Source organism: Ascaphus truei, chromosome 13 (assembly GCF_040206685.1).
Source record: "Ascaphus truei isolate aAscTru1 chromosome 13, aAscTru1.hap1, whole genome shotgun sequence".
NCBI classification, from domain to species: domain Eukaryota; kingdom Metazoa; phylum Chordata; class Amphibia; order Anura; family Ascaphidae; genus Ascaphus; species Ascaphus truei.
In genome coordinates this window covers 12,284,952-12,304,684 of record NC_134495.1, presented here as the reverse complement: position 1 = coordinate 12,304,684, position 19,733 = coordinate 12,284,952, and the positions used below count along the sequence as shown (strand labels likewise).

Here is a 19,733-nt window from a genome sequence, read left to right as displayed (position 1 = left end):
GCACAACCAGAGCAGTAGAACTATCGCAATCATAACTTTGAAAAATCTTTCTTGAGCTCATATGCAGTTTGAGCGACATTTCATACTGGATTTTAGCGCTATATACAAGTCAGATTTAATAAAATTACATATATTTGATGCAGGCCGTAAATTATGCCAAATTTCTGAAGGTACTATGGTTCTGTTGAACACCAATATATTTTTCACCTGCTCTAAAGATGCTTCTGGCTTATACCAAGTGTGGAAAATAAATATTGATTGGTTCCGGACCTATGTTTCTTATCTGCACCGACTTCAATAATAGTTGGTGTTATTTCTCACACTTTATATAAAATCGGACACCCTTTGTGCCCTTAAATTTGTTACCATGTACACAGCATGTGATTATCTTTGATATAGATATATAAAATATCAAAAACCAATTCCTAAAGTATTTTGATTGAACAGCCCCTGGGTGAGTACTGCAATTATTAAAATAAATCTTAGACACGGCAGCAGGAAATAAGAACTGATACACGGCTTCACCCATTATGCACAAAACTGAAAAGATATATTTTTCTAATTACCTAACAAAACGCAATTTCAGAACTGTCCAATGGTCAAGCAAAAATCCTACACATCCACAGTGACTTTTTTTTTTAAGAATAAGTTATTAACCATCTTTAAGCCAAGCATTTTTATTCAGATAAGTATAGCTCAGAAAATATTACAGTACTTTGAATAACAGCTAGAAATGTGGATCAGTCAAATGATCTTGCTATATAAAGTAACAATTCACATTACTCCATGTAAATCTGCAGCTCAATATTTATTGGGTTAAAGGAGATGATTAAAACTATTTCTGTTACATATAAGTATGCTGTGTCGTTTACTGCTTTTCAGTTGACTAAAGAACATAAATATAGGGACCGAATCCGGCGCTTAGACATAAAATCAACAAATCAGAACCCGTAAATGCATCTGGTGTATGGATTTATTCTTGCCAGGCGAACATAGTTTGAAATACCTGGTCAAATACAATTTCAGGTTACAATAATCAACAAACAATTCAAGTAAAGTTAAAATAAATAAAAATAAATAAGGGTAATCACATCACGCACTGTGTATCTCGTACAAAATAGTTTGCTCTTTCTGAAATAATATACAATGAGCATGTGGGATAAATAGCTCCCAAACCAAAATAATAATTCTATAGAATATTCACCCTATCCCTCCCTCCCCCTCCCCCAACAGGCCAGGTTCAGGATATCCCTGCTTCAGCCCAGATGGCTCAACTGAGCCTCTGATTGAGCCACCCTGTGCTGAAGCTGGAATATCCCCTTAAACTTGACCTGTTGGGGGGCTTGAGGACAGGAGTTGGGCACCCCTGTGCTAAAGCAATTACATTTGTATATATTTATCTGACCAAAGGACACCCAATATAGCACCTTATTGTCTAATCACCATTGCCTAATCAAGAAGAAATAGTTTGGACTGAACTAAAATAAAGCAGCCAAAAGAAATATTTGAAGTCTGCTTCATGTATCTGGCTGTGGGCCAAACCTCCATAAAGAGATCTTTGTAGGAGTCAACATTCTGTCCACAGCACAGCTGCTCCAATGCCAAACATTAATGTTTAACCTTGTCAGTAAAGGTAAAAATTATACAACCATCAAACCAGCATATTTGTATTACCAGCAAACAAAAGGTAGAGAAAAAAAAAGGGTGTGGTGTATTTAATCTTTTAACCCGACATCGAAAGCGTTTACAAGTTTTATTTTCCAGCTTGCCATTCAAGCAACAAAAAGGTAAAAAAAAAAAAAAATTATATATATTTTTTTTTAAACATTTTACTACACTGATTTTCTATGCTTGGATGTGGTTTAAAAATACAGAAACACCTGTTGAAAGGCTTCCTCTAAAGGAGTTATTCTGCATGGGACAATAGACATCACTTGTGTCATTCATTTCAAATATGAACCTCACCACAATTTTGTTTAGTTACTTCATGGTTTAAGAGCATAAGAAAGCCCTTAATTGGTAGGCGCTTTTACAATATGTTGTAGAGCTCTGAACAAGTTAAACTAGATGGAGGAAAAATGAACATAAAGTTCCAATATGTTGCTGGCCAAAACATACACTATTTTCTTTATTAACAAATACATGGCATATATAGTACGTGTATGTTACTTCCATAAACTACATTCTGAAGTGCTAGAATAAATTAAATAATGACCATTTGTGACTTGACATGCAAGTAAATGCTATCTTGCACCAACAACTGTGGCTTCAAATGTCATTGGGTCACCTAAAGTAAGCCAAGCCTCTTCAGTTTCTCACTATACTACTACAGACTTAAAGTATTTAATGTACAGCTAATGATAAACATTGGGAAAGCAATGTAAAAATGTATGCACAAAATGAAGTTAGAGAGTGCAGCATTGATTTTGGCTTCATTAGGCATTTTATGGGGGGGGGGAGGGGAGAACAAAAACAAACAAAGAATGGGTGATATAGTGAAGTGATTTTGAACACAAAGAATCTGTTAGCGCCTTTAGATAAATATGTATTAAGCCGTTACCCTAGCACAACCACTAAACTAACTAGAACACTTAACGCAGCAGTGACACTAAAATTATATATAATTTAGGATGTTAAAGGACAAATAAAGTTCTAAAACGGTACCCTGTTACAAAATGATATGCAAAGCCAATGTTAAGCCAAATAAATGCAACATTTCCCCAAACCAGGGTGCAATGGTGTGAAGGGGGTATTTGCACGCAAATGCATAAGAGCCTGTGCGGCATGTGTTATGTACAGCAATGCACGGTAGTCCCTACTACAAGCAAAAAGGATATATAAAAAGGTAGTGTATTGCCAAAGTGAATATGTGAAAGTAATTATGAAACAACCTGATTGACCATTAAAATGTCCATGAAGCCTACAAGGGAAGCATTAATCTATGTTTTAGTTTAAGCCCATAACAGCCTTACAACTTGATACTCAAAAGCCAAGTAAATCCAGAGAGCAAATAGTCGCGTCTTTTGGTTTTGGGAAAAATAAAATAGTCAACATCCCGTTTCTACAAATAGTCCAGCTGGAAAAATCTTCCTCAAAGTTAGTTATAGCAAAAACCTATGATTTAGATATTTTGGTAATAAATCGCAAATATATTTCTAAAACATGGGCTGCACATTAACAAATGATACTGGGCAATGCAAAAGAAAGTAATTTACATGTGGATATGCGAGATGCTGCACACCATATTGAATTGGGGCTTATATATACATTTATTTTTAAATAACTGCAGTAGATCATTTTCCAACCATGACATTTACATAACATTTGTTTGAGATAGATATCTATCTGCGGCCTGCCTCATGTTCTTTGTAGAAACCTACTTCCTCACAAAAAGGGGCACGACTGACCTATACCCTTTCACCTGGTAATGTGGAACTTGAGATATCTTTCTGCATTAGCATCCCAGCAATAAGCTTACAGTCATATTGTTAAATCAACTACTTACTGCAGCCCCATTCATTTTCTCACACAAGGGAAAGCGAGTCAAGATGTGAATTAGTTATTCTCCAACTGCAGTGAAATATATAATACTGTATCTAGCATTAAATGACAAATCACATTGTAGACCTGTACAGCTATGATGGTATAAGTGAAATAATGCACTGCACAACTTGTTAACCATAAATAATCCAAAATTTAGCAAACCCAAAAGAATTGTGCATTTTAGTAGCCAATAAACAAATGCAGAACTGAAAAAAGCGTTCAAATACAGTACATAAGGAATAGAAATATAAAAAACAATGGCCGTCATTTGATTTAGATAGCAATTACAAAAGAAAGTGATTTATATTTAGAAAAATTATCTAAAAACCTGATTTTTGACCAAGAATAGATTGCACTTTAAGAACACAACCCAGCAAAAGAATGTTTTTTGATCTGATGGAAGTGTATCAATGGGTGTGTTCTGCATTCCACTATTGTATGAAAAGCGCCTCAAACCATGCAAAAACATTATCAAACTTTATCCTCAAAATGTTGCAGTCCTGTGGGAAAGTTTATTTGCTTAAAGTCTAAGAGCATATGGTACATTATCAAGCTAATTACTCCTTCAGTTAGACCCACAGAACTATTTTGTTTATACTACATACAGTATTATAAATATAAATGCTGCAGGCTTAGTAAAACATCCTTTCATTTGTCATGAATGTTTTTTTTATTTAAAAAACAATAAAAGCTTATGAAAAATCTTAAATGTGGTTGTTTTTTAATGGCAGGTAGCGTCGGACTGTATACATTAACCTGCAATGGAGCCTGGCGAATCCCCCCTAAAATCTCGGTTTAGTGGAAGCATGCCAGGAAATGTATGCAATAAAAAAAACAAAAACTTGGAGTGGTAAGACTTCCAGCGCTAAGCCAGTACAGACATGAATTTGCATTCCACAAATCTTGGATATCTTTAGACAGAGCTCTTATTTTAATGCTTTACTGTTGTATGTAAAACAGAAAGCACTTGTAATGGAGGACTGAAAAACGTTATGTACCACAGTGGCATGGAAAAATCAGTGCCTGCTCCTCTGCTGTAATCACATGCACTGCAACGCCTGCAGATACCATAACACATGTTTATTTTATTCAAAAGGATAGAACACATTAAACAGAGAAAATAACAGCCAATTTTAAGAGGAAAAAAAAAAACTCCTAAATTTCCCTGAATCTGGGAGCCTTGGCTGACAAAGGAGAGTAGGGCAGGTTATGACCCTAATCAGGCCCTGCTGTGGTGGGTGCTCTATCAGGCAGAGTGGGGAGCTAGGAGGATGCCCCTAGGGCTTGGGTTTCGAACTGCAGGGAGGGTTTTGCCTGTCTTTTCCACCTCCCTCTTCTCTTTATCTGTGTCCTCCCCCCTTATGTAATTTGCCAGTGTTAAGTATGCATTGAAATCATCAACCCAGGCACCATCTGATTTCTGGTGCTACTCGACCTGTCAGACCAGCAGTTTTCTGTCCAGGTGATTTGTAGTCATTGTGGTAAATGTGATAATTCAGTAAGAACTAGAGAACACCGAATGAATGATTAAAGGCTCACATTTCGTATGCAAGATTTGCAACAACAAAAATTCCGTTCTAGCCATAAACTCTCGCCATCAGTCACTATGTATCCGTAGGAATTATAATTTGTAGTACAAAAAAGGGATGTTGGAAATAAGTCTGTTGTCAAAAATAAATTTTATTCTGATTAAATAGGATCTATTTAAAGGAGCAATCCATGCAATATCCTACGTGTCCTCCCCCCCCCCCCCCCCTAAAATAAATACGTTTTGTAGTATTAGATAATGCTTACAGTTTAATTCAACGCTTTATATCATTTTTTGTGAATTTTAATATGAGCACCCTTTGATTTTTGTAGGATTTAGCACACTTATCCAGCAGTGCAAGATCTTTGCAACACTTCCCTGTTTGTGATCATTTGTTGCCAATGTTCCAAGCGGTTGAGCTGCAAACTGTAACAATAATGTTACCTTGGTAATATATATAATACATTGTAGCTGCTGTGTTACACTGACTAATGGATCCAGACATTTAGGGAACTATGGGAAGCAGGATTTTGCTGATCGATTACAGAAGAATTAAACAATCGGCAGCTTAGACAATTCATTTTCAATACAGGTAATCAAAGGCTGCATACATAAAAAAAATTGTTGTTTTACAGTGCCACTTGCATTGCCTATTTAAAAGATTGTTTCCCATGTCGGAAGGACAATGTTACTGTCTATTTAACAATATAAACAATTACATAAATAAGAAACAGTGCTGCAGATCTGTGCTAAAAAAAAATAAACAGCAACTATTGTTTAAATACTTCAGTGCAAAACATGTGTTACCAGCTATAGATCTAGCTGGAGGGTGGCACCTAAGAGAAAATGGAAGTACTTATTCATGGAAGGGATAGTAGATTCGTGGAACCGTCTCCCAACAGATGTGGTATGAGCCAGCACAGTAAAGGAATGCAAACAAGCTTGGGACAAACCTAAGGCAAAACCTAAATATAAAAGCCAGCCAAGGCATCATATAGGGTCTGATGTTTTACAACAGACGGGGAAATGGGCAGAGTGGTTATTACTCGCCATCAAATTCTATGTTGGAAAGAATTGGAAAAGAATGTAATGACCCATAAAGTAATATTGATTTGTATGACCTATACAATAGTCTGTATGGGGTGTGCAAGCTTTTTTTTATTGGGGGGGGGGGGGAGGGGGAGGAGGGCGCGGCGGTTACAGATGCCCCGCAGCATTTAAATTAAATGCCGGGGAGCAAGCAAGGCCTCTGTAAGTTACTTACCTTGGCTTAGGGCGACGCGTCACCATGGCAATGCGCATCAAATTACGCCTTGGGGTCACGTGACATGGCCCCGCGGTGTCATTTGACGCTGCTTCCTAGGTAAGGGGGGGGGGGCGCGAGCAGGCAGGTGCAGCACAAAAAGTTTGTGCACCCCTTGTCTATGTAACTAATATGCAGTGGGGGATGTCAACACTCAAAATTAAAAATATACCTTCTTACAAGCAAGGCAGTAAAAAACATGATGGTAGCAAAAGAAATGACAAAGAATGGTTTGCCCATTATCATTTTAAGCTAATGTAGACTTTCTAGGCCAATGTACACTTTATATAGAGACATGGGAAAAATTACATGCATATCTTGGGGATATATACATTGTTAGGCAGCGGTGCTCCCTCAAAAAAAATCCAACATGGCCACCTACATTGACCAATAGGAAGCTGCAACAAATAACGTTCCAATGTCACAAAAATCACTTGGCAAAAAATTTAAATTGGAAGGAGGAGAGCATTTAGCAGTTGGGATTGCGGCTTTAATTTTAGGATGTCGTAAATAAGTTTATTTTGCTTGTTTCACAGAAGTAAAAATGGCAAAGCGTAACTTGCATCATCAAAAATTGTACCACAGAGAGCACTTACTGGTTGCTTCATTAATGTATTTTACAATATACTTTGTTTAGACAGGTGAAATGTGTTTCCTGCTATGCTAGAAAATTTGTTCGATCAAATGTCATAAGTAATCAGAATAAGTATATGAATTTTGCTGGTAGGGATTAAATTCATTCCATCACAGTTTGTTCTGTAACCAGAAACCATTTGGTACTGACCACTACATTGTAGTAGTTCAAATAATTATTCTGCAGTGTTTGCAGTAGCAATGCATCAAATTACAAACATTACATGCACTGTAAAGTACAGAAATTAAAGACACCTATGGTTAATCAAAGGATACATTCACACTTACGTAACGTCATGAATGCTACAATTTATCATACAGCACAGATGCAATAATACTGTGAACGACCAAGAGATCATTCCAAAACAGGTTGCCTGTCAAAATCAATTTTACTTTCTGCATGTGGCAGTTACACTTTTTGGGTGATAAGACAGCCAATTTAAAGGGCCCTAGCCAAGCCACATTAAGTGATTTATCTGAGCACAGTATACATTTTGGCAAACTAGATATTTACAAACATCAACGAGTCTAGTTTGACATCTAAAATACAAAACAGTGGCAGTGAATTGAAATAAACAACATTTAAACAGAATTTAGAAACCTCGCCCGACATTGGGATATCACACGTTACTGCTAACACACACACACACACACACACACACACACACACACACACACACACACACACACACACGATATAATATTAAAGATATCTAGCAGCATGATACATGTTTGATGCATTGCTGAGGCAGACATCTGCATTGCATAGCAGTCACATGGTCAGATTAATTAAATTCATTGAATATAATCGATACCATTCGATCATGTGTCAATTATTCATCTAGTGTTAGAGGGGCTGCCCAACACTGTTGGGTGAGATCAAGCACATTGCAAGTCTAAAAGTGGAAAGATAACATTTACCAATTAGAAACACCTTTATGAATTTGCCCATAGTTCAAAATATTATGGGCCTTATTCTATATATGCTGAAGCCGCCATTTAGGTACTTTTTAACTGAATATCCCCAATGAAGTCTATGGGGAATTTGCCCGAAATAACTGCCACATCTACGTACATAAAATACAGGCCCAAATCACACAACATACAAGTGACCCCCTTGGGCTCAGTGTTCCACGGCCCCCCAGCACACGCACTCTCATTCTGGGCGTTCCTACGTGATGCAGAAGAAAGCCAGATGAGAAAAATCAAAATATCAGACTTCATGGTGACATGGCTGGGTTGTTCACAGAGCAGCGGAGGTTGGAGAAGATCAATAAACCTCATGCCAGCGAAAAGCAGTCTCAATGAAAATGCATTGATTATACTTATGACAGAACAGATCAAAAGCGTTTAATAACCTAGAATCTTTCTGATGCATAAATAAATAAAAATAAAAGTGTGAAGAGTCATAAACGTGCATGATGCGACTATGCAAACATATATACAAACAGAACACGCTGGTCAAAGTTCAAGTAGCCACATTGATCTTGGAAGAGCAGTTTTGTTGCAGGTCGTGATACCTTTCAGTGGACCAACATTAAGGTTCTTCATGGACTATAGTGTACAGAGCCGTCAAAATCTCAGGTTTCTTCTCCAAGTGTATAAAACACACAATTACAATGTATATATTACACCTCTATGGACCACTTGAGTTATATATTAATACATAGATATATGTTATATATACATACATATAACATGTATAGGATACCCACATCTCTGTAACTGAATCCCAATATAAACACTGCTCGGAATTAAATGCTGGGGGGGGAGCTGAAAACCAGCGGCTGCGCCGGTCACACGTGATCCTGGCCGGGTGCAGCTTCCCCGCACGCTATGTATCACTGCCCCCTTCCCCTCCCCCAGCCTGGACCGGGCCGGTGCAGGGCCGGTGCAAAGCCGGTGCAAAGCCGCCGCTCCCCCCCCCTTCCCCCAGGGAATCACTGACAGCTCCGGGCAGACAGATCCCAACACGCTGTACGGCCTCCCCCCGGGGTAGCCTTCAGGAGGGGATGGAGGGAGAGAGACCCCTAAGTTGGGGAAGGAGATAGACCCCTAGGGAGGAGGGAGATGGACCCCTAGGGGGGGAGGGGGAGATAGACCCCTGTGGTGGGGGATGGAGATGGACCCCTGAGGGGAGGGAGACACACCCGGGGATAGGGCCCTGACCCCCCGCGAGACTCACCACACCATGCCGTAGGCTCCCTCCCCGATGTAGGTCAGGTTGGTGTACCGCGGCCCCACGTCGAAGCCTTGTCCCCGCACCATCTCCGGTCCCCCGCCGGGGTTAGACGAGGCCCCTGCCGCCGCCATGTTTGCTGCTTGGTGCACGGGTGTGGGGGGGGGGGAGGAGGGGGGTGGCTCCCTGCGCGGCTCGGTGTCCCTGGCGGGTGTCGCCCTGCTCGGTGGGTGTGCGGGTGAGGCGGTCTCTCCTCGCGCTCGGTGTCTCGGTGTACAGTGAGGCGCTGCCCGGCTGACGCCTTCCCGCCCGCTGGGTGTGTGAGGGGGAGTGGGGGGTTGGTTAGTGGGCGGGGCTTGGAGAAGGCGGGAACTTCGCTCGGGCTTTGCTGCAGTGGGTGTGGCCTCGCGCCTCCACCCTCACCCCGCCCTGTTTTTTTTTTTGTTTTTTTTAATTCAAACAAATCTTTATTGACAGCAACACACTGACTCAGTGGAGGTTGAGCAGATATATGAGTGGAAACTGTTTCAGGCGTGTGTATTTCTATGTAGCTGAGCCACTGATTGAGCTACCTGTGCTGAAGCAGGGATAGCCATAAAAGCTGGCCTGTTTGTGGCCCTTGAGGGCTGAGTTTGAGACCCCTGATATAGTGCCACAGTTTACGCTGCGCTTTACAAAATGACAATACGTGGTAAATAAAGTACAAGCAGTGGTGATAAGCGCAACAATGTAAGGCGTGTAATATAGTGCGCTACCATGCACGCATGCGTCAATTATAATTGGCTGTTAGCCAGACGTTTCTATACTAGGGACACGCGTGTGCGCGGCCGTGAGCCGTGGCGGCGGCAGACCAGGGAAAATACAATCAAATTGTATTTTTGCGCTGCTGCAACATCGCGAACCAATCACAGCGCGGCCTAACGCTTTGACAGAGTCACGCCCCGTCACCGCTTGCACCCTAACAACAAAATGTTCACGCGCAACGCCGGGCGGACGCCCACGTGTGCACAAGCACCTATATAACAAGCCTAAGTGAAAGTAAAAGGAGGCCCTGCCCTGAAGACTTTCAATCGTAACAATAGCCATAAGCAAACGAAGCAATTTTTTGGAGCTCAATAAATATACCACCATACTCATAATTGTGCTTGCAGTCCATTCTGGCAGTGAAGAGGTTAACCCATGTTTGTCTGGATTCCTATAACCCTTTAGGGGCACGAGGACGCAAATGCTATGTCATGAGTGTCTGCCAAACCAGGGCTCTCATGACGTAGAAGTTACGTCATGATCCAATTGCTTGCTCACGGTCTGAGGTCCCCGTGGAGCGCAGAACGCGTCCGGACAGGAAAAGGAGCCGCAGTGGAGAACTCTTCCTTTTTCCGTTCCATCACCAGTGACGGAGCAATCCCGATTGCGCGCCGCATGCCGGAGGGGGCGACGACACCGGTGCTGCGGCACACAAAGGGTTACATCTTCATCATTTTCAATGCTCCAAGCCCGTTATAATGATAGCATGAAGGTGTATGCCAGGGCTTTTCAACTGTTTTTTCCAAAGGGGCCAGATCAGAGAAACTTTATGTGTAGAATGGCCACAAGAATATTATAATGTCATTTTGGATACATTTAAAGACTTTTAGGCAAACATTTTGGAAGCATATATACCATCTGTACCATGAATATTACCTTACTTTACAAGTGAGTGTGTGTTAAAAAGGGCACGGAGCTGCTTAGGCAGCTACAATGATAATTAGCAGAAGACAGACATGGGCCATATTAAGGGATTTGACGAGCCCGGGTGTTTGTTGTGCAAAAGCTTATGAGAACCACTTATCTAAATGATCAGTGGGGATATTAGTGTAAATAATGGGAGAAGGTACAGGTGGGGGATCCCCCCCCTCAAATCTTTATTGCTCATGGTCCACCTAGCATGATCTCTAAAAGGAGCATGTTCTCTAAAGGGCCCTCAAACTGCTGTCACCCTCGTGTCCTTGTCATACCATTGATTAAGATACTGAGGAGCATTCTGGGAAATGTAAATTAGCACACTGAGGCCCATAGCCACAAAAGGGTGGATGTGAATGAGAGTAAAGGCATGCTTAATCTTAGCACCCTTTTGCAGACGTGTGTGTGTCAGTTTTAGCTTCCTACCTATTTTAAACATAGACGTGTCCCTAGTGCCTCTGCCTGCTGCATTACAAAGATGATGCAGGATCATAAACCTCACTGACAGACAGCTCAGAAACACACACACTCATCCAAAGAGTGAGGCTGCCGTCTGGGGAAACCGCAGGGATTTTTTTGTGGGTACATTGCATGTATGTATATCTTTATTTATATAGAGCCATTCATGTACATAGCGCTTCACAGCGGTAATAATCATATAAATAACAAATAATACATAATGGGAAGAAGCACTTTCAGACATAAAAGTAACATTAGGAAAAGGAGTCCCTGCCCCGAAGAGCTTACAATCTAATTGGTAAGTAGGAAGAACGTACAGAGACAGTAGGAGGGTGTTCTCGTAAGTGCGTCTGCAAGGGGCCAAGGTTTATGTATGAGATGTATAGTATCAGCCATAGAGCTACTCATATGCTTCGGTAAGCAGGTGTGTTTTAAGGTGGGTCTTAAAGGTGGATAGAGAGGGTGCTAGTCGGGTATTGAGGGGAAGGGCATTCCAGAGGTGTGGGGCAGTCAGTGAGAAAGATTTAAGACGAGAGAGGGCTTTAGGCACAAAAGGGGGTAGAGGGAAGACATTCTTCAATTCAGGGGAACTCTTTCCCCGCTCCTTTTAGAGATCAAGAATAAACTGCATATAGTGATTATTACAGTCACTTGGGCAGATCCCATGCTTTTCCTCTGCCACATTTCCTTATTATTATTGTTATTTAACATGTGAAATCCTTTTTCTTGGCTTAGGTTTCGTGCATTATAGGGTGTGACTGTATATCAGTGATAAAGCACAGAGTTAAAGCTTATCCTGAGTAACAGATCTGTACATGAAGAAATAAACTCAAATCTCAGGTTATACACAGCACTAACGATACTGTGTATGCTACAATGTATCATGTGAAACATCTATTGTAATTGTGATACATATTATCACTTTTTTTTTTTTTTTTTTTCAACCATCTTTATTGACACCTGGCAAGAACCAGCCGAAGTGTGGGTGGGGCAAGGCGTGTTTAAGGAGGAGCTAACGTGGAAGGGCGTGGTTTACGTGGAGAGGGCGGGGCGTACGCTGCGGTACCTTCCGCAGAGGAGGCGGAGTGAATGTAGTTCACGTGACCCAGGGAGAGGCGCTGGCAGGTAGCAGTCAGCGGCCATGTTGTCTAGGTGGGCGGGACTCTTCAGCGAGGTTCTCTACGCTGATTGGTACAGCGGATGACAGACGCGGTATGCAGCCAATGGAAGCAGAAGATTGGTTTATACTGCATGATATTTCCTGGTGTTGATGTCATTTCTAAACAGTTGAGTTTTCTGGCCTGGAGCTTGGTTCGCATAAACTGCCACAGTTTATTAATGCTGCTTTCACTACTCTTTACATGGAAATAACATGAATGTATTTCACCCAGAACTGTAATATCAATTTCTGTAAATTAATTATATAAAATATTAGATTATATACATATAATGCTTTGTCCTACACTGCAACAAATAAATAACATATATATATATATATATATATATATATATATATATATATCAAAAATATATATATATATATATATATCAAAAATATCACTTGTGAGCACATTCACATTTATTCACAAAATATATGTATACCATACACATTTTAAGTTATGGTTCTGTGAAAAAGGCAACAAGAAACCACCACCGTTAGCATATAGCAAATAAAGAATATCACCTGTGAGCACCTTCACATGTCTTAGACAGGTCTGCACCCTGCCTTTCACCGTTATCATCTAGCATATAGTGCTCCCACTGCAGCAAGGGATTCTGGGAAATGACATGCAAATGAGCACACAATGTGTCACGTTTTGCCTGAAATCCATTGTTACATGGAATCCTTATAAGCAAATACTGTTCACACAGCTTCTAAGCACAACATGGGACAAGAAGCAAATCCAGTGAAACCACTCACAGACAGCTTTTTTTTTTATTAGCCCAGGTGGTGATAGTGATCACTCCAAAAAAACGTGCCTCATGGTCCACAGAGGGTACCAGGTGCTCCCTGCTTGTGACAGTCCTGACCGAAGGTCGGTCCAGTCCTTGAGCTATCCAGTGTGTCTTCAGCCACGAGGGCCCAGAAGATGTCTGGTGTGTTACATGGAGTCTTCATCCAAAGATTCAGGCTCCGCTTGCTCGTTCACTTCTCGGCCAGAAGGCCAGGCAAAAGGGTCCGAGTTCCAGTGGGTCTTCAGCCGAAGCCAAGTGTCCCAACTTCGTCTCCTCTTCCTCTTTCCCTCCTCGGCCAGAAGGCCAGGCAAAAGGGTCCGAGTTCCAGTGGGTCTTCAGCCGAAGCCAAGTGTCCCAACTTCGTCTCCTCTTCCTCTTTCCCTCCTCGGCCAGAAGGCCAGGCAAAAGGGTCCGAGTTCCAGTGGGTCTTCAGCCGAAGCCAAGTGTCCCAACTTCGTCTCCTCTTCCTCTTTCCCTCCTCGGCCAGAAGGCCAGGCAAAAGGGTCCGAGTTCCAGTGGGTCTTCAGCCGAAGCCAAGTGTCCCAACTTCGTCTCCTCTTCCTCTTTCCCTCCTCGGCCAGAAGGCCAGGCAAAAGGGTCCGAGTTCCAGTGGGTCTTCAGCCGAAGCCAAGTGTCCCAACTTCGTCTCCTCTTCCTCTTCCCCTCCTCGGCCAGAAGGCCAGGCAAAAGGGTCCGAGTTCCAGTAGGAGCCGAGCGCCCCAACTTCGTCTCTTTCCTGGGAAGGCCAGGCAGGTGGGTCCGAGTCCACTCGGGGCGAACGCCATGTAATCTTTTCTCTCCGATGAGAGAGGGGCGATTACAGACCGGCACACAGTCTTTACTCTCTCCGAAGAAAGACGTGATTAATAACCCAAACGTGAAAAAAAAAAATTCATAGTGCTGAGTGCAAGGCAGTGCAAAAAGTGCTCAAAGTAAGCCCTGACCCGGAGGCCAGGGGGGATACAAAAAAAATCCGGGTGCTCCAGCCAGAAGGCCAGGGAGATGCTCAGGGTGGAAATATTAAGGGTCCGTGCTACCCAGTTGTGCATGTACACTGTGCTCTAGTGATGAGGCATCATTACAACCCGAAGGTGCAGCGACCAATGAACCCCACCAGTGCAACGAACTAAAAAAGCCCGGGCTTACTAGTTCCGCTTCCCGGTCAATTTGGCCAATCGAATCAAGTGTATTTCTCCAAGGTCCATCCTTGGAAGGACAGACCATACACTTGATCTTAGCCAAAAGGCAGAGAAGCGATAGCCAGACAGCTGTTTTGACCTATAGTGTGAGGTTGGTTGTACTGGCTTTGCAATTTGCAAGGCTGGGTAGGTTTACCATACACATTTTAAGTTATGGTGGGTGAAAAAGGCGACAAAAAAATCCCCAGTGTATAGCATATAGCCAATAAAGAATATCACTTGTGAGCACATTCACATGTCACAAACAGGTCTGCAACCCTGCCTTTCACCATTATCACCTATCATACAGTGCTTCCACTGCAGCAAGGGATTCTGGAATATACATACATATACATAAATCCCACGCCCCCCAGTTTGCGCACCGCTGCGTTAGGGCTTAACCTTGCCCACAGTGAGCCTCACACAGACGGTACTGTACTAAGAACCCCCTCCCCCCCCCCCCACCCCGGGACTACTCCAGCTGGGGTGCACGGATCCAAGTAATCTTGGGCTCATCCCACCTCTCAACCAGGCCAGAGGACCAAATGTGTGCCACTCTCCATCCTACTCCTGCCACAGGTATTATTTATTTATTTATTTATAAAATGTGTTACCAGGAAGTAATACATTGAGAGTTACCTCTCGTTTTCAGGTATGTCCTGAGCACAGGGTTAAGACAAATAATACATGGTTACAAATACAGTTACATAAATGAACAGGGTATACATTATATACAAGACATTGCATGCACAGTTAAAGAAAATATATATTATAGGCGTATGAAACAGTTACAGACCAGATTAAAATGTGAGACAGCCTTAGATTTGAAAGAACTTAAACTGGTGGTGGATGTGAGAGTCTCTGGTAGGTTGTTCCAGTTTTGGGGTGCACGGTAAGAGAAGGAGGAGCGGCCGGATACTTTGTTGAGCCTTGGGACCATGAACAGTCTTTTGGAGTCTGATCTCAGATGATAAGTGCTGCATGTGGTAGGGGTGAGGAGCTTGTTGAGATAGCAGGGTAGCTTGCCCATAAAGAATTTAAAGGCAAGACAGGAAAGGTGAACTTTGCGCCTAGACTCGAGTGATGACCAGTCTGGTTCTTTGAGCATTTCACAGTGATGTGTGTTGTAGTTGCATTGGAGAACAAAACCACAAATTGAATTGTAGAGGGTGTCAAGTTTGCTAAGGTGGGTTTGAGGTGCCGAGCCATATATTATGTCTCCATAGTCAATAATTGGCATTAGCATCTGCTGTGTGATACGCTTTCTGACCAGGAGACTTAGGGAGGATTTGTTCCTGTAAAGTACCCCTAGTTTGACATAGGTCTTGGTTGTCAGGGTATCAATGTGCATTCCGAATGTTAAGTGGGAGTCAAACCATAAGCCCAGGTATTTAAAACTAGTGACAGGGGTTAGGGTGGTGTTAGCGTTGGTTCTAATGTGGAGCTCAGTCGCTGGAAGCTTTAAAAAATGTAGCCTTGGTCCCAAATACCATTGTTACAGTCTTGTCAGTGTTTAAAAACAGTTTATTTTGGGAAATCCAGTTTTCGAGTCTGAAAAAGTCAGACTGAAGTATGCGTTGAAGGTCAGAGAGGCTATGGCTGTGTGCATATAGGATTGTGTCATCTGCATACGTGTGTATTGAGGCTTCCTTACAAGCTGTGGGAAGATCATTAATGAACACTGAGAAGAGTAGGGGCCCCAGAACAGAGCCGTGCGGGACACCACAGGTGATATCCAGGGGGTTGGATTTAGAGCAGGTAGGATAGACATTACACTCGATCTTAGCCAAAAGGCCGAGAAGCGATGTGTCACCTTTTGCCTGAAATCCATTTACATGGAACCCATATAAGCAAATGCTCTGCTTTTCACACAGCTTTTAAGCACAGCATGGGATTAGATGCAAAGCCAGTCAAACCACTCACAGACATGAGTTTACGGTGGAGGTTTTTTGTCGCCTTTTTCACCCACCATAACATAAAATGTGTACAATAAACTAGGACAGGGGTGCGCATACTTTTCGAGCTGCGCCCCCCTGCCTGCTCCCTTCACTGCTCGCGCCCCCCTTACCTCTTTGGTCGGCGTCAAATGAAGCCGCGGGATCGATGGCATGTGACATCACGTCACATGACCCGGCAGCGTAGCGACGCCATAGTGACGTGTCACACCAACCACCCGGTAAGTAGAGTTGCAGAGGCCTCACGCCATCCCCCGGCATTTAAATGAAATGCCTTGGGGAAGAGCGCGGGGCCTCTGCAACTGCCCGCGCCCCCCCTGAAAAATCCCACGCCCCCCAGTTTGCACACCCCTGCACTAGGACGCTGTCCCTTATACAAGTCCCAGTGTCCAATGTAGAAACCCCTTAGGGGAGCGATGGGATGCGCGAGGGTGGCGCGGCCATGACGGTGGGGCACAGCCATGGCGTGGCAAATCTGCCCTTCCATTGGGTGGCCGCCGACCACGTGACCGCGTCGCGACACGGGAATACAAAATTCTTGTCTTCCCTGCCAGCGTACGCGTCACACACGCCCAATGGGGCCTGCCGCGTAGTGGGCTGGGCTGTGTGGTGCGCGCGCCGCAGCACGCGCCGCAGCACGCGCCGCAGCAGCCACTGGGGACCTGGCCTAAGCCTCATTTTATTGCCAGCACTGCTGGAGTCCTGTTCCCAGAAGGGTGTGTTGTCGCATTGCAGGCCTGTGTGTGAAAGATTTGTGACGTGTGTGTGTAATTCACAAAGGAAACTCGAAAGTTACGGGAAAAGGCCTCCCAAATGTCTGTTATCCCGTTACGCTTTGACAGCGCGGGAAGTATCTGGATCTCTCCTGCTCTGGGCTCTTCTCCTCTCTCTTTCCCTGCATGGAGAAGATGTGTTGCTGCTGCTCCCACTCACTTTCTCTGTCCTTGGCCAGCAATCTCATACAAGTCTCCTCTTTCACCTCTGTGAGTGTCAGGCTGTCTCTGTTAAGCGCCTCTCATTGTCACCTGGTCTGTCTCTCTGTGTGCCTCTCAGGACTCCTATCTCCGTGTCTGTCTCAGACTAGCAGTTGGACTCCCTCTGTGTCTCTCAAACTGACAGTTTCAACTTTCGATCTGGTTTTCCTCTTATCCAATCCCATATCTCTCGTCATATGTTGCCAGGCAGATCCGGGACAGTGTGATAGGTGGAGCAGATTAATTCTGTATAGTTCACAGTATACATATATTTGTAGCAGGGGATATATATATATATATATATATATTGACATCACCATGTCCCAAATAAGTGAGATTCGGGCTACTTCAGGTACAAAAATAACCCAAGTATTTGAAATGCACGGGAGTGCAGACACTGACCTTCCAATAAGAAACACACCAGGTCAAGATGCTTTGACAGGTCTATATATATGTCCAGACCAAGGAAGCGCCATTGGATGAGAGACATACAAGATGCTTTGACAGGCCATGAGTCCAGACCAAGTAAGTCCCATTGGGATGAGAGACATACAAGATGCTTTGACAGGCCATGAGTCCAGACAATGGAAGTCCCATTGGGATGGGCGACATACAAGATGCTTTGACAGGCCATGAGTCCAGACCAAGGAAGTCCCATTGGGATGGGCGACATACAAAATGCTGTGACAGGCAATGAGTCCAGACCAAGGAAGCCCCATTGGGATGGGCGACATACACGATGCTTTGACAGGCCATGAGTCCAGTCCAAGGAAGTCCCATTGGGATGGGCGACATACAAGATGCTTTGATAGGCCATGAGTCCAGACCAAGGAAGTCCCATTGGGATGGGCGACATACAAGATGCCTTGACAGGCCATGAGTCCAGACCAAGGAAGCACCATTGGGATGAGAGACATACAAGATGCTTTGACAGGCCATGAGTCCAGACCAAGGAAGTCCCATTGGGATGAGAGACATACAAGATGCTTTGACAGGCCATGAGTACAGACCAAGGAAGTCTCATTGGGATGGGCGACATACGCTTTAACAGGCCATGAGTCCAGACCAAGGAAGTGCCATTGGGATGAGAGACATACAAGATGCTTTGACAGGCCATGAGTCCAGATCAAGGAAGTCCCATTGGGATGAGAGACATACAAGATGCTTTGACAGGCCATGAGTACAGACCAAGGAAGTCTCATTGGGATGGGCGACATACGCTTTAACAGGCCATGAGTCCAGACCAAGGAAGTGCCATTGGGATGAGAGACATACAAGATGCTTTGACAGGCCATGAGTCCAGACCAAGGAAGTTCCATTGGGATGAGAGACATACAAGATGCTTTGACAGGCCATGAGTACAGACCAAGGAAGTCTCATTGGGATGGGCGACATACGCTTTAACAGGCCATGAGTCCAGACCAAGGAAGTGCCATTGGGATGAGAGACATACAAGATGCTTTGACAGGCCATGAGTCCAGATCAAGGAAGTCCCATTGGGATGAGAGACATACAAGATGCTTTGACAGGCCATGAGTCCAGACCAAGGAAGCCCCATTGAGATGGGCGACATACAAGATGCTTTGACAGGCCATGAGTCCAGACCAAGGAAGTCCCATTGGGATGGGCGACATACAAGATGCTTTAACAGGCCATGAGTCCAGAACAAGGAAGTGCCATTGGGATGAGAGACATACAAGATGCTTTAACAGGCCATGAGTCCAGACCAAGGAAGTCCCATTGGGATGGGCGACATACAAGATGCTTTGACAGGCCATGAGTCCAGACCCAGGAAGTCCCATTGGGATGAGAGACATACAAGATGCTTTGACAGGCCATGAGTCCAGACCAAGGAAGTGCCATTGGGATGAGAGACATACAAGATGCTTTGACAGGCCATGAGTCCAGGCCAAGGAAGTCCCATTGGGATGAGAGACATACAAGATGCTTTGACAGGCCATGAGTCCAGACCAAGGAAGCCCCATTGAGATGGGCGACATACAAGATGCTTTGACAGGCCATGAGTCCAGACCAATGAAGTCCCATTGGGATGGGTGACATACAAGATGTTTTGACACGCCATGAGTCCAGACCAAGGAAGTGCCATTGGGATGGGCGACATACAAGATGCTTTGACAGGCCATGAGTCCAGACCAAGGAAGTCCCATTGGGATGGGCGACATACAAGATGCTTTAACAGGCCATGAGTCCAGACCAAGGAAGTGCCATTGGGATGAGAGACATACAAGATGCTTTGACAGGCCATGAGTCCAGACCAAGGAAGCCCCATTGAGATGGGCGACATA

The 19,733-nt window shown here is 43.7% G+C and overlaps 1 protein-coding gene and 1 pseudogene across 1 annotated transcript in view; both read right to left on the bottom strand.

The window, feature by feature from the left end:
• MAPK1 (mitogen-activated protein kinase 1) overlaps window positions 1–9,536 on the bottom strand; it is a 28,764-nt gene extending 19,228 nt beyond the window's left edge. The window contains exon 1 of the mRNA XM_075568533.1: window positions 9,193–9,536. Within this exon, the coding sequence (XP_075424648.1) occupies window positions 9,193–9,320 (128 nt within the window). The 5' untranslated portion in view covers window positions 9,321–9,536. The remainder of the gene's footprint in view (window positions 1–9,192) is intronic.
• A 4,928-nt stretch (window positions 9,537–14,464) lies between these two features.
• Window positions 14,465–14,578, bottom strand: LOC142465314 (U2 spliceosomal RNA; annotated as a pseudogene).
• Between the last annotated feature and the right edge of the window lie 5,155 nt (window positions 14,579–19,733).